This window comes from Phodopus roborovskii, unplaced genomic scaffold, assembly GCF_943737965.1.
Source record: "Phodopus roborovskii unplaced genomic scaffold, PHOROB, whole genome shotgun sequence".
Classification (NCBI taxonomy): Eukaryota; Metazoa; Chordata; class Mammalia; order Rodentia; family Cricetidae; genus Phodopus; species Phodopus roborovskii.
This window is the reverse complement of record NW_026126575.1, coordinates 4,885,333-4,900,776: the sequence shown is the minus strand read 5'-3', so window position 1 is coordinate 4,900,776 and position 15,444 is coordinate 4,885,333. Positions and strand designations below refer to the sequence as shown.

The window sequence follows — 15,444 nt, the reverse complement described above, 5'->3', positions numbered from 1 at the left end:
ACACTTTTATTTCTGGAATTTTCCATTTAATATTTTCAGTCCAGAGTTGAGCTCTGGCAATTGAAATCACAGAAAACAAAACTGTGGCAAAGGGGACTATTGTACTCGAGTCCTGCTCCACTCTATACAGATTGGTGGGTCTCGTCGGCCCAGTCACATATGAGTGACTCTCAGAAGTCAACAGGAACACTTGTGGGTCCATTGGACTTGAATTATTAATTACACACTGATTGTAAAATGTTTAAAAAGGACTGCAAATTAGAAAAAGAAATCCCTGAACATATTTAATGTAAATAAGTCCTTGAGATGGTACTTTTACAAAAAATCCTGGTAGGGGGAAGGCAACAAGAGATTTCAGGAAATGATGGCAATTACTATTTTTTTTTTTCAGTCGCAGTGAGAATGAGGAGGAATCCAGTCCCTCCTCTCTGCATTGTGTAAAATCCATCCAGCATAAAGAATTGGCCCACAGAAGGTGGCTCTGCCTCAGGTGCCCAGAAGGAGGTGACACTCTTAGCCTTGGATTTGCAAAGCATCTTCCAGCTTCAAGGTGGCTCAGCCTAGGTGTGCAAAGTGTTTGCCAGCCACACATTGCTTCTGCACTGGCCAGGCCATCTATCTGCCCAGGCTACTTTCTGATGACCCTCCTTCTCTCAAAAAGTAAGCTGGCCTGAGTGATACAGCTCGAGGATATGTGTTACATTGAGGATTAACTCCCATCAACAGTGTGGTCAGTGTTCACAGTGTGTACACAGGAAGGCACACAGAAATTAAGCAGATGTAGATCTTCCATCGTTGAGGGATCGGTGCTGCTGTACGGGGCAGCCCGGGTGTGGTGCTGAGGATTCTGGGAGGGAGGGAACCCCTCTCTTGCTAAGCTGTGGCAGTGCAAGTAGTAGGACCTTAGGAGGGGACAGTGCTTCCCTCCCTCCTTAGCTGGCAAGTCACAGCAAGGCTGCAGGAGTCAACTTTCCACAGCAGGTGAGTCCCTGGACCCGACTGCAGCCAAATCCCACTTTAATCTCTCTGAAGACACGGTACAGGAGGCTATAGCTTGGCAAGATGGTAAAGTGCTTCGAGGAGCAGCTGTTCCTTTCTGGCTGATTTCCCACATCACCTGAGGCACCGTACGGACATTGCAGAAAGTGGAAAGTGGTCCTATTCACCAGGAGTAAAACCAGGAAAAGCCAGTTTCTACTAAAAAACCCACATTGCTAAATGTCCTTTTCTCTTTGTTTCCATGTCTTCAAGATACTAAACTTTAACTCACTTTTAGATAAGAGTACAGTTTGTGATGGGGGATAGGAAATATGGAGGCAGAAAAGAAGAGGTCCATAAATATCCCTTAGGGTTCCATCTGTGAGGGAGAAAGGTCAAGCCCCACACAGAACCCACACATGCATCCAGATGAGCTGAGACCAGAAGTAGCTTCTGGAAGGGTTCACACGTTAATATAAGAGTTTATCTGTTGTGAGTCCATGTGCCTGGTGACTGCTATAACACACTGGCATCTTCCATGGCCTCTATCCACCTGTGAAACAGAAGACAGCACTTGAGTCTACGTGATTTGACTAGATTCCTGCTAGCCTGTAACCAAGGATTGTGCCGTGTTTGTATCTATTTCCCAGACACATTTCCTGTATTTAGAAAACAGCCTGGGACAGTGTGAAAGTTGACTGAACCAATGACTGCCCAAATAAAGGAATCATGTGAGTCTAACTCTCAAGGTCCAAAACATGCAGGCCTGAAGTTGTACCAGGACCCCCATGGGCCTGAACAGAACAATGCAGGGTGACATTGCATTTCTCTGTAAGACAAAGAGATCAGGACTAGTTGTTACTGGTACCTCTGAGCAGAATTGCTGTCCTCGGCTTTGAAGCTATAAAACAGGGTTTTCTTGTGGTAAAGGTGAAAGATGGGTCCTGCTTCATTGCTGCCTGCCTCCTTTTCTGGGGCAATAGTGAAACCCAGCAGAGGGATGCTCTCCATGGCCACCTTGTCCTGCAGGGGGCAGATAAACTCTTATGTTAAAACCATGACCATAACCCTCCAATCCCCCTAGGTTCAGGGAACATCCTAAAAGGATGGGAAGAGAAAGAATGAAGGAGCTAAAGGATGGGGAGGAGTGCTGTGAAACACCCTTCTGGACAGGACATGGCCATTGTATCATGAACACCCTGTAGCTATGATCCCCTGACCAATAAGGTCAGGAAACATCTAACAGGTGACATTCATACACACACACACACACACACACACACACACGGGGGGGGGGAGAAAAAGAGAGAGAGATGAAGGTGAGAGGGAGCATGTTGAAGGATGTTGGGGAAGTGTGGAGTGGATAAGACCAAGAAACATTGTATACAAATGTGGAACTGTCAGATAATAAATAAAAGATTTTAAAGCTGATTTAAAGATTTATATCAGCTCCTAACATTGATCCTTGCCCCCATTGGCAGAGCATCTCTGGGCTGGGCAGACTGATCACCCTTGCTTCCAGCCAGGACCAGTCCAGGGAAGGAAAGGGACTTAACAGGTTCTGACAGCAAATGAGGCTAGACAAGTTCAGTGCCATTATCTTTTAAATTCTCTACTATAGACAGAGAAAACAATGCCCCAAGATCATATAGTTAGCATGGAGGAAGAGCCAGTATTTGAACTCATGGCCTTCCAGTATTCTTCCCTCAGACTGGAGTAGGAAGACTTAGTGTTCATTCAGTACACATTTCACTGAGCCTTTGTTTAAGGTGTCTCAGCAAGAACCCTCCAGTGTCCAGGCCATGATGCCATGAGCACTCAGAGAACACACAAGACACTGGAAATATAGTCCTCAGTGGAAAACTTAAGTTTTTTCCATGTGAAGAAAGTAGAACTTTATGGGAATAAAAGTGCATGTTTTTAAATAGTGAAGTCACTATAAGAAAGCATAATAAAGAGAGTAAATCCAGCCCAACAGAAGGGAGGGCAATGGGGGCAAACCATGCACCAGCTACCAAAGGTTACTGCCTCGAGAAAGCACCTGGCAGACCTCAATCCTTTGCTCAGACAAGTTTCACCAAGCTAGAGTTCTCTTAACCTGACAGATTACAAAATGCCCTGCCACTGTCCTGGCTCGTCCCCCACCCCCACCCCTCTTCAGACAAAGCCTTATACTGTAACCCAGGCTGGCCTGGGACTCATGGTAATTCCCCTGCCTCCGCTTTCTGAGTGCCAGGATCTACTGGCATGCAGCACTGTGCTCGGCTTGGTGACATGCCTTCTTAGGATGTAGCTGCTTTGAGCTATGTTCCAACATTCAGCGTGGAAAGATGAACCCCTGTCCCCCATGCAGAAAGCCCCACTGTAGACAGATGAACAAGGGTCCCTTCTCTCTGCCTGCTCCTCTGCTGGTCTAGTGTCTGAGGATGAGACGCACCGTGATCACCACGGCTGAAGGGCTGTTGAGAGGGAGGCAGGTCACCTGAGAAGGTCCAGCCCTAGGCTGATGAACATGTCCTCCTCCAAAGGTCAGGACACATTTAAGTCTCAATTGTAAAGTGGATTTGGTTTATGGAAGCCCCAAGATGGTAAGACATGGAGTTGGAAACTACCTTATTATCTAGCCCATTCAGCCTCTGCATGACTAGCCAGCAAAATCATACCACTGCAGCCCATATCTGTCTATGCTGGGCTTAAGGGCTCTCTTGTTTGTTTATATTTTATTTTTGAGATAGGAGCTCATATTATTCTGGCTGGCTTTGAATTCACTATGTAGCTGAGGATGACCTTGAACTTCTGTTCCTCCTGCCTTTCCTGCCTCTGTGCTTACCTCACCACACCTAGGCTATGTAGTGCTGAGTGCTAAACCCCAGGCTTCCAAAATGCTGAGCAAGCATTCTAACAACTGAGCTACAGCCCCAGCTCTTGCATTTTAGACCTTAAAACCAGCATGTCCTATAAAAGTAACAGTGTGCTTTTATTTAGAAGTGTCACTGGAGACCTCAGTTATTTTAGTAAAAGCAATGGACAGGCACAAAAGGAGCAGTTTTCTCTGAGCTGCTGCATGTTGTCCCAAGCAACCAAGATGCAAATTTTCTCTTGTGACCTTGTCCTGGCTGCTGAGCCTGTGACATTTAAGTTCTCTGTGAGTACTCAAGCTACACTCCAACATAAAAACTTGATTACCATCAGAGGAGGTCCCAGTATCCAGAACTCATGCCTGTAGACACATCCCTAGCTGGATGCCCATCCCCACCCCTACTGTCACACTCTACAGGCCTCCTCGAGATAATAGCCACAGAGAGGACACTACCTCACTGGCCAGGTAGGTGTAGAGCACTTTGCCCTTGATGACTAGCCAGAGTTTCTTCCAGCGCCGCTTGCCACTCTTACAACGGCTCAAGTAGCCACTGATGGCAGAGCCCTCTCCTGAAGCGGCCACCTGGTGAGGAGACAAAGCAAGCAAATGACAAAATGGCCCAGCAGACCATCAGTGGAGGAGTTTGAAAGCTGATCAGATCTCTGGGCTCTTGTGGCCAGCAAAGCTGCTTCAGGAGGGCTGCCCCTACTGGGGCCCTACACCCTCCCAGGGCACCAGATGGATTCCTCCACCTTCAGAAGGACTTCACACTTAAGGGATCTTGTATCTAATACCTAACGGGTATGGCGGGAGAGGCAGGGAGAGGTCTTCTGCCTGGTATAGTAGATGCAGTAGAGGATCTTGGACCTATTACCTAACAGGTATGGGGGTGGGGCCTTCTGCCTGGTGGAGTAGATGCTGTACCACTGTGTCATACTGCTGCCCATGTTTAGATGACAGCTTGCTGCACAGGTTGTGGTAGCGGCTTACATTGAATGGGGCGCTGGCACACTGTGTGAGCCTCAAGCCCTAGGTTCCACCACCAGCACCAGAAAGCAAAAGAAAACAAAAGAGACCTCCAGTTTGGCTTGGAGGGCTGCAACCCAGTGTTTTCCATCAGGCTATAGCAGTAATTATGGATATCACCAGGCAATTTGCTGACCTCCTGCAGACCTCCATTTTCTTACTAAGAAAGGCATGAGACATGAGAGGCACTGTGCCTGACTTATAGTGAGTGAGCTGGGGAGCAACATGGCTAAGTATAGGGATAATTTCCTTTAGTTCTCTCATTTTACAGATAGGGGAACTGAGGCCCAGAGGAACCAGGGGTTTCCTGAAATTCAGTCCCTCCTCAGCTTAAAGGAAGCTAACACTTGGGCCTTCAGCAAACACTCAGGGGTTAGAGTCTAGAACCTACAACCAGCTCAGGCTGGAAAGAAAGTGGGTTTAATTTTGTCCTGGTGTAGGGCATGAGACTTCTAATTCCTGCTTGGGCTCTCACCCCACCTGCCCTGATGGAGCACCTCCACAAATCTGATGGAGCACTTTCACAGATCTGATGGAGCACCTCCACAGATCTGATTCTGCAGCCTCCTGAGAACTAAATACTTGGGTTTTCACAGAGTCTTCCTCAGCTTCCCCCTGGGAAACAATGCGGCAGAGGCAGAGACCTAGCAATGGGAGGGGGTTCTGGGAGTGGAGCTGTAGGTGCTCCTCTCCTGGATCCTGCACTGGACCAAGAGGCTGGCAGAAGTACACAAGGATCTGTGGGCACATTTCTGTATTATGAACATGTGAATATTTCTTGAAGGATCCATAAGAATTTTGGTCATGGCTGGAAAGGTAGAGAAACTCATTTCTATTGTATATTGTTTTGTATATTTTATAGTTTTTTTTTTACCATGCACATATTATTTTTAAGATTTTTGGGGAGTGATCAGAACTTTACACTATCGATAGGCAGACTCTTTACTACTAAGCTATGTCCTAGCCATATTTCCAAGGTCTTTAGTTTGCAAATGGAATAAATTAATGGCTAAAACAGCACTCACAGATATTCACTCCCTAACACAGTGGTTCTCGGCCTATGGGTCATGACTCCTGGGAGGGTTTATATATCAGTTTTTTTGCATATAATATATATGTGTATATATATACACATATATATTATAATTCATAATGATAGCAAAATTACAGTAATGAAGTAGCAACAAAATAATGTTATGATCGGGGATCACCACACCCTGAGGATCTGCATTAAAGGGCTGCAGCATTAGGAAGGTTGAGAATCACTGCCTAACACATCTTCACACCCACTACTTGTTTGATGATGAAGATTAATGGGGACTTGAATGAAGCTGGTCCGCCTCTTGGGAAGGCTTTACTCATGGGCACACACTGCTTAGGGGTTCCTACCTGCAGGATAGACCAGTGTTAAGACAGTTTTGAGGTTTCTTGCAATTTCATAGCCTCAGGGAGGCTCACACCTGTGCTATCCAATTCTCCCAGTCTGGGAACACACAGGGCTCACACAGGCCGATTTGGGACAGTTAACCATGACTCCATGGGACAATTGACCATGACTACAACTCAACAGTGACCCGAGCACTAATTCTATGCTATGGGGCAGAAGAAAAAGAAAGACACGAGGGACACAAAGATGCCTCGCAAACACCTCTGCAGCCCCAGAGGTCTTCTGAAGACAGGATGTCACCACCTAGGCTCGCAGTGAGTTCTTTCCCAGGAGAAGTTCTCCTTGTCCAGAAAGTCTGGCCAGGCTGGGCACAGAAGGATCTGAGCCTGCCTCCAGAGGACAAGACCCTCCCAAGCCACTGTCTCCCACGTAAGCCTTACCTCTACCAAGGCTGAAGGGACTTTTTTCTGTTTCTTGAAAGTTGAAGGGCTAATGCTGTGGAAGACGGAGGAAAAGGTGCTGCCAGAGAAGCGGGCTGAGGGCAGTGGGAAGCTCATGCTGACCGGACGCTCTGCAGAGGTGAGAAGCCAGGGGAAGGGTCTCTGGAATGCTGGCTCAGGTGCCTCCAAGGCTCATGGGTGTGGGAGGATGTGGGAGTCAATGGGACCAAGATGGCTGGCACACTACTTTCTGCTAATGCTGTACATAGACTCAGGAGGGTGGGGGCCGCTTTCCCAGGATAGTGGACAGTTGGTCCTGGATCCACTAGCAGGACTATGCTTCCCCTGAACACCTTGGTGTGGCCTCAGGAAGGCCCAAGATACGCCTGCTGTCCCTCCTGCCTGATAATTCTGGGCACAGCTTCTTACTTAAGTGCCAAGTCTCAAGGGTCAGTTCAGCTTCTAAGGGGCTCTCTGTCCTTACCTGACTTACAAGCCCCTCCTTGCAGCCTCACAAACATGCCAAAAGATTCCAAAGAGAGCATACCCATGGGATACTCCCAGGAGCCCCACAGAGAGCTGGGGAGATGGCTCAATGGTTAAAAGCTCATACTGCTCTTGCAGTGGACCTGAGTTTGGTTCCCAGCACACACAGAAGGTGGCTCACAGATGCCTGTACTTCAGCTCCAGGGGATTTGATGTTTCTGGCCTCTTTGGGCACCTGCATTCACATGTACATATCCATACACAGACATATATAACTAAAAATATTTTTTTGTTTAGTTTTTTTTTTTTTCTTTTGAGACAGCGTTTCTCTGTGTAACAGTCCTAGCTGTCCTGGAACTCACTTTGTAGACCAGGCTGGCCTTGAACTCACTGACATCTGGTTGCCTCTGCGTCTAAGTGCTGGGATCAAAGGTGTACATCACTACTACCTGACAATAAGTCTTTAAAAAAAAAAAAGTTCACAGAACATAAGCCTATGGAATACCCTGAAAGAGTCATCCATGGTGGACAGTCACAGCAGCCCTGCCTTCTCAGTGGCTTCACAGGGACGCAGCAGCTATCAAGTTCCCATGGAGCCCAGGTTGAGTCTTAGTTTTCCCAGGGGCTGCCTTTATGCAGGACCTTCTCTCCCTTCTTCAGGAGAAAGCAGGTTTAAGCAGGATACCATAGAGGTGTCATGAGGACTTGGGGAAAAGCCATCAGGCCTGATAGAAGTCAAGGGCCTTGCAGAGTTACCTCTCATGGTGCCCGGGACAGGCCCGTTCCTCAGCTTCAGCTCCCGAAAGCAGCCATCACAAACCTTGGCCATCCGATTCTTGAGGCACTTCAGTGGGTACTTGTTCCGAGAACAGTTCCGGCACACGATCTGAGGCCATGTTAGGGTCACACATGTGAGCTCTAAGTCACCCCCTCAGCGTGTGCTCTCAGCCTCACCCCTCATCTCCTCCTGGGAGTCCCAGAGTGTCTCTGAGCAAGTGCCCTTACCCATGAAGTAACACTCTTTCCTCCAATAACCATAATGGAGAGCTCTGGGGGTTTTTAACATGGTGTGGTGGTAGCAGAAGGGGTCTGGGATCTCAGTGAACCGGACAAGAACAAAGCTCTACTTCTCAGAGTGGCCTTGAACTCATCTTGTTCTGGCCCCCTGAGCTCCATGGGCAGGGACATGTCCTCCCCTTCCCAAGTACACCCTCGCCCAGTCTGCCACTCACCTTGCCACAGGCGTGGCAGTGGTGGCGCCTCACAGTGAGCGAGAAGTCGCATCCGCAGTTCATGCACATCATGGCGTGCGTAACAGGCACCAGGGTGGGGAGCCTCTCCCCAAGGCTGATCCCCAGCCTCTCCCGGATCTGTGGCAGCCCACAACCACAGTCAGGAGGGAGACAGTGGGACCTCAGGGGAAGTGAGGCCCCCTTTCTCCCGAATTCTGAGTAAAGCCTCCTGAATCCCTTGGTCTGCTTTCAGACTGCAAGGTGTGGTCCTGGGTTGAAATGTGGTGCCGTGCTCTGAGTGGAGCATGGTAGAGGGGATGGGATGGGGCACTGCCAAGACCGCTAGGGCAGGACACACCTGTCCTCTTGCTGTAAGTAGCCTAGCAGGACCCACCCAAGAAACCCTGGGGCACCCCTCACTCACCTCCACACTGTGGTGGAAGGCAGCCAGAGCCTGGGTCTTGTAGTCCTCCGGGAGGGCTCTGGTTAGACAGTAGTGCCACTCGTCCCTCTCAGCGCAGGAGCTGTAGGCACAGGCTGGGTGAGCCACAGTGGGATGGCTCTGCCTGGCATCCTCTCTCTGGCTGTGAGTCCTTGCTCAGCAGCCTCTGGGCCTGAGTCTTGCCCAATGTCCAAGCATCTCTCTAATCAGAAAACTGAGGGCCACCCAGGAAGAAGCAGGGTGGAAATTCTCAGTGTCCACTAGGTGGCACTCTCACCCTGTACAGGAGCTTTCCACAGCCCAGAAAGGCTCAAGCAGAGAGAAGGGACCACTTTGGCCTGCCATTCAGAGAGCAAATGGGTATGGTAGACAGCCAGGGTCACACTGTTTAAAGGGCACATATAACCCTCTCCCAGTGTGGGTGGGTCTGTCCGGGCTATCAGGAAAGCATACTTGTCAATCAATAGTAGCTGGTACTCCAGGCCACAAGCCAGACAGACAGCAGAACACTAGTCAGGAGGAGACAATCACTGAGGTCTGTCACTACCCTGTCATGGCTGGGCACACAGAACATATACCCTGAGACCTGAAGCCCCTGATTGCATCAAGAAAAGAACAGAGGCCATGGGTCACTCCAGGAGTCACCTCCCCATTATGTGACCCTCTCTGTGCCAGCATTTATGTTTGGTTTGGTGTGGCTGAGGACTGCCCCTGGGCCTTAAAGGTAGGTGTTCTACCACTGAGCTAAGCCCAACCCTCAGGAATTTTTCCTTTGTGTGTGTGTGTGTGTGTGTGTATACATAGCTATGAGTACACACATGTGCACATGAGTGTGAATGTCAGAGGGCAATGTCATGATGTCATGTATCTTCCTCAATCATTCTTCATTTTATCTTTATTTTAAAGAAGAGTTGTTTATTTTTATATATGTTTTTCCTGCATGTATCTAAATGAAACATCCATAGTCAGTGTCCATGGTGGCATTGTAACTGCAGTTCCAGATGGTTGTGAGCTGCCAAAGGGCTTCTGGAAACTGAACCCAAGGCCTACAGAGAAACAAGTGCTCTTTAACCTCTGTGCCATTTTTGTAGCCCCTCTATTTTTTGAGACAGGGTCTCTCACTAAACCTGAAGCTTATTTATTCTAATGCACTGGCTTGCCTGTGAGATTCCATCTCTGCCTACCCAATAAACAGATGACAAACATGCACCACCACACATGGCTTTCTACATGGGTTCTGGAGACCATGGAGGACTCAGGTCCTCACGTTTGTGTGGCAATCACTCTACCTAATGACCCATCTCTGCTGCCCCTGGGTTTGATTTTTGAGACAGGGTGTTTATCTTCCCTCCTCATTCTTCTGAGGCCTGGAATTATCACCACACTAAGTCCTTTGTGTTTTGAGAAAAAGTCTTGCTATATTACTCAGGCTGGCCTTGAAGTTGTGATCCCCCTGCCTCTATCCCTGACCCAGTGCTAGGCATTTTCCTTAAATTATATTCTATAGGGGTCTGCAACCACATAGCACTCAAGAAACACTGAAAATGGGGAAAGAGCCCTTTCCAAAAGAACATCAAGATAAAAAGGACAACATCCCCCTGCCTCTGCTCCCCTGAATGACCCACCCTTAATACTCAGGCCTGTTGCACTCACTCCCCATACCTTGCAGACAATATCAGGCAGGACTCAGGAGTTTCAATCTTCAGAGCATAGGGCACTTTGTCCATCACAGGGCGACTGACCTGCCAGAAAAACCAACAGCACTTACTTCAGGGTATGTGAGGGGGTTGAGGGTTTAGCACAGACAGCATTGTCCACTGGTAGTAGGTGGACAGGGCTCTGACCCACATGGGCACTTCCACTACCTGATGCTCTGCTGTCTCTCCTTGGCATCCCTTCTCAGACACCATCTTCAAATGGCATCCAAATTAATTTTTCAAAATGTTCCTAAGAATTCCCCAAAGCACCCACACATCCTCATGCTTGAGACTAAAATAAACCATGCTAGTCCACACATTACACATACAACAGCTGAGAGGTGTTCAGTGATGGATGAATGGCACATGGGGGGGGGAGGGAGGAAGAGAGAGAGAGAGAGAGAGAGAGAGAGAGAGAGAGAGAGAGAGGGAGGGAGGGAGGGAGGGAGAGGGAATGACAAAGATATAAGAGATAAAGAGAAACAGACACAGACACACAGAAAGAGATACATAGAAACACGAGAGAAAGAGAGAGAGAGAGAGAGAGAGAGAGAGAGAGAGAGAGAGAGAGAGAGAAGGAGCTTGAGCATGTGAGGGAGCAAATGTGCATGACTAGAAAAAGAAGAAGAAAAGCTGGGTGGTGGCTCACACCTTTAATCCCTCACTCAGGAGGCAGAGGCAGGTAGATCTCTGAGTTTGAGGACAGCCTGGCCTACAGAGTGAGTTCTAGGACAGCCAAAGCTACACAAAGAAACCCTGTCTCAGAAAAACAAAACCAAACAACAACAACAACAACCAAAAAAGAAAGAAAGAAAGAAGAAGAAAAGAAGGAAGGAAAGAAAGAAGAAGAAAAGAAGGAAGGAAAGAAAGTATGGAAGGAAGAGAACAAATGGTGGGCACCAGAGATTGGGAGTAGGGATGGGAGTCAGTGTTTAAAGGACTGTTTGGGAAGATAGGAAGGTTCTAGAGCTGAGTAGTGTTGTTGGCTCAGCACTGGCGCATGCCACTGAGCTCTGCCTTTACGATGGTGCAGAGGGTTATGTGGTATGTATATCTGACCACATTTGACAATACAACACAAAACTGTTTGTTTGCTCCCTCTAAATGGTTTCTGCATTTACTGTCCTCCTGGTGGAACGACCCTTCCCTTTCCATGTATCATCCACTCTGAGAGTATACCATTGGCCCCTAGTTATATCTGGGCAACCCCATGCTTAAACCTGACATGGTCTCCATTGAATACTATATCTTGGGGCTTTGGTTCTCAGTGGAGGGGAGCAAAGCTATATCCATCTCTCCAGCATTTCCTTCATAACATTGCTGCCCTAGCCAGCCCCAGGATACCTGGCTTTAGATATCTACCTTCATGCTGGCCACTGGCAGTGAGCTCTTCAGACGGTACTTCCCATCCTTCTGGGGATGTGTGTAGAGGAGCGTGTCATTCATCTGCAGAGAAGGTACCCAGTCACACAAGTCCTAGCCCTGAAGACTGAAGCAAGCTCTATATACAGCAGGTCCCTGGGCTCTGGGGTGCAGGCACCTGGTAATCCTCAGTGACATCCCGCCAAAGAGAAAAGCCATACTGTAACCCCATCGCCACAATTCTACTCCTACAGGGACACTCAAGAGGACTTGGCTCATTTGCTAATGCTCTGGTACCAAGGGTTGAGTAGTTTTATGTACAATAGCCCTAAAAGTGGAACAAACCAAATGTCTTTGACAGCTGATGGATAAAGAACCTGTGGTTCAGTTAGGCTGTGGAATATCATACAGCAGTCCAAAGGAGTAGGCTGCCAGACTCTAGCTACATGGCCAAATCATAGGCATGTTGGGGTCAGGGGAACCAGACATGTGAGCACATGCCCACTACCTTTATGTTAAGGTCCAACCCAAAGTAACACCAATCAGGCTAGTAGGTACCTGGGTCACTTAAGAGTGGGGAAGACTGATTGCCAGTGTTAGTAGAGCTTTCTGGAAATGTTGCAAATGTTCTCAATCCTGATCAGAGTGGTAATTACTCAGTCATTACTAGTCAACAAACACCAACATGTAACTTAAGATTGATGTGTATGACTCTATAAATAAAATGGTTAAGAAAGGAAGTGGAGGCTGGTGAACTAGCACATGCCTTTAATACCAGTACTCAGGAGACAGAGGTAGGTGATTCTTTGATCTATATGGCAAGTTCCAAACCAGCCAGGGCTACATAGTGAGAGACCATGCCTTTAAAAACAGAAAAGAAAAAAGATGGGGGCCAGTGAGATAGCTCGATTTAACCCCAGGAACCTACATGATAGGAGGAGAGAATGGGCAACCTCCTCTTGCTTCAGGATTTAATTCAGGCAGCCTGTTCAGGAAATGTACAAGGCCCTTGGTGCATCATCTAGCTAGCTACTCCTTGAGCACAGCTGCTGTAGCTTCCATTCTTTCCTTCAATGCTTGACTCTCTGCCACTGATTCTTATCTATTTCCAAGACCTTCTCTACTCATGATTCTTGGCTGTAGTCTGTGTTTCCCTCCTATTACATTCTGAAGGCTGAGAGCAAGGCTGTAAGTGATCTTTGTGCTCCTGTCCCGGCACTGAGGTGTAGCTTGGTGAACACTAGAAGCATAGAGCTCTAAGCTGCACCACCATCATGCTACATAAAACTCTGGAAGTGTGGGGAGGCAGCTGAAGGCAGCCTGGCTGACAGTCACAGAGTAGTAGTGAGTGGCACAGGAGTGAGGAAACGTAGATACCCAGCAAACAGCAGGCCTACGGTTTGGCTCTGTGTTGAAGGGTATGGTCCACAGGATGGCACTGTTGGAAGGAATGGAACCTTTAGGGGTAGGACCTAGGGATGGGAAGTTAGGTCATTAGGGCATGACCTTGAGGAGACTTTGGGAGCCCAGCCCCTTCCCCTTCCTGCCTTGCTTCCTAGCTATGAGGTGAGGGATGGCTCTGCCTTGTTGTGCTATTTGGCCATAGGCCCAAAGTTTTGGGGCCATCCCATCAAGGACCTTTCTTCTTTAAAGCCTGGCTGTCTCAGACATTTGTTCTAGAGGCAATAAACACAGAAGATGCAGTGTCTTGGGGTACTAGATTGGGGCAAAGAGCTACTTGTAACATGAGACCCCAAGGTTGGCATTGCTACCCCAAAGGTGTAGCTATGTATCTCAGACATGGATCAGAGCCACAACCCTGGGTACCCTCTGGGCCTTGGCCACCAACCTGCTAGGAGACCTAGACAAGCTGATCCCCTCTGCTGTCTCACACACCATAGAAAGTGCCTGAGTGCTTAGGTATAGTACTGCAAGGAAGCCCTGGTTTGAGCTGTTTAAGGTAGACATTGAGCTATTCATTTTGACAGCATCACCATCATGGATTAAAATAACATACAGCAGTGTTTTTTGTTTCCTTTTGTTTCTAAGGAGCTAAGACCACTGTTGGCCTGGGGCCTGGCTGATAGCTAGTGCTTACCAGGAACAGGTGTCGGGGGTGTCGGCCTTTCCCTCTCACTCTCATTAAGGTTCCTTCCTTCAGGAACTCCTGTAGGGAGAGAAGCCAACCTCAGAAGTCAAGAAAGTCTGGGGAGAGTCTGTGTAGGAGGCAGTCACCATAGCTGTCAGAGTATCCAGGAACAGCTTATGGAGACTCTGGGCTCAGGAACCTACCCTGGGCAGTGTCCTCACCCAGCACCAAACTTAACAGTGCTCTAGCCACCAAGTATGCATCCCAGCCATGACTCTCTCCCTAAACAGCACTGCAAAGGGTCCATTCAGAACATGACCTTTGAAGATTTGCTGAACATCTGGACCTGCGAATAGTAACTCCACCCTTCTGAAGGATAAAAACACAGACTTAGATAGGATCTCAGGGCACAGACTCTCAAAACTGCATATGAGATTTCACAGAATCCTAGCACCAGCCTGCCTATGTGGCTCAATCCCTCATCCCAACTGTCAATGATCATACTTCTAGCTATTTTCTGAGCTGAGTTGTAAGTTTTCCATCTGGAAGCTAAAAAGTAAATCAATCAGTCTCTCTTCCATCCCTCCCTTTCTGGGCATAGACCCCAGGACCTTGCATATACTAAGCATGTGCTCTGCTCCCAAATATTGCTCAGCCCAGTTTTGTTAAGATGCTATTTTTACACTGCTTTCTTGGGGCTTGTCTTTGAGCGCTGCTCTGATAGCTGCTTTCCTGTCGACGTGGAAGTAAAAACACTTGGTACATGTTTTTTCTCACTGGAGACCTACTCCAGGGCAGGTATGGTGAGCAGAACTGACTGGTACTGTTTCTTTAACTGTCGTGAGAGGGTGTCATGCAAGGAGGGGTGTAGACAAGCTCTAGGGTGGTGCACCATGTCCCCCACCTCTCCTAAACAGCACCTGCAGCCAGACCCGTCTGGGGCCAGCCCAGCTGAACAATGGGCTTATCAGGGTCAAGCTGGCCCTTGTCCTTGCCCAGGCAGCACTCACCCTTCCTGGCTGGAGGAGGTCCCCTTGGCCCCGCACACTATACTCGATGTGGACCAGCTTCTGCAGGTTTTCCTGTGGGCAGGAACAGGAGATGGTCACCCTTCCACTCCCCTACCAGGCACTGTGTATCCTCTGTAAGGGGACATTGCTTCCACTTCAGAGGAAGATAACAGAGCTCAGAAAAGCCTGGCCCAAACCCAAGCTCCTAGAAATGGCAGGTGGCATGGAGTTCTCAGCCTGGGATTTCTCAGAGATGAAAGATGAAGGGACTGTCACACCTTTGGCTACATCAGAAGGAAGAGGAGGCTGGTAGATGGAAGTAACAAGAATGTAGGATCAGGAAGAAATGGTTCAGTGGGTAAAGGCATTAACTGCCAAGCCTGATGACCTGAGTTCAATCTCTCAGAACCCACTTGGTGGAAAAAGAAATCTGAC

General features: G+C 48.3%; 1 protein-coding gene across 1 annotated transcript in view; it reads right to left on the bottom strand.

Moving 5' to 3' along the window:
* Positions 1 to 4: 4 nt before the first annotated feature.
* Positions 5 to 15,444, bottom strand: part of Fgd5 (FYVE, RhoGEF and PH domain containing 5) — a 101,488-nt gene continuing 86,048 nt past the window's right edge. The window contains exons 11-21 of the mRNA XM_051203301.1: positions 15,010 to 15,081; positions 14,009 to 14,077; positions 11,911 to 11,994; positions 10,514 to 10,593; positions 8,834 to 8,933; positions 8,410 to 8,547; positions 7,934 to 8,063; positions 6,692 to 6,822; positions 4,292 to 4,420; positions 1,847 to 2,001; positions 5 to 1,531 (exon numbers count right to left, since the gene is read on the bottom strand). Coding sequence (XP_051059258.1) covers positions 1,495 to 1,531; positions 1,847 to 2,001; positions 4,292 to 4,420; positions 6,692 to 6,822; positions 7,934 to 8,063; positions 8,410 to 8,547; positions 8,834 to 8,933; positions 10,514 to 10,593; positions 11,911 to 11,994; positions 14,009 to 14,077; positions 15,010 to 15,081 — 1,125 coding nt within the window. The 3' untranslated portion in view covers positions 5 to 1,494. The remainder of the gene's footprint in view (positions 1,532 to 1,846; positions 2,002 to 4,291; positions 4,421 to 6,691; positions 6,823 to 7,933; positions 8,064 to 8,409; positions 8,548 to 8,833; positions 8,934 to 10,513; positions 10,594 to 11,910; positions 11,995 to 14,008; positions 14,078 to 15,009; positions 15,082 to 15,444) is intronic.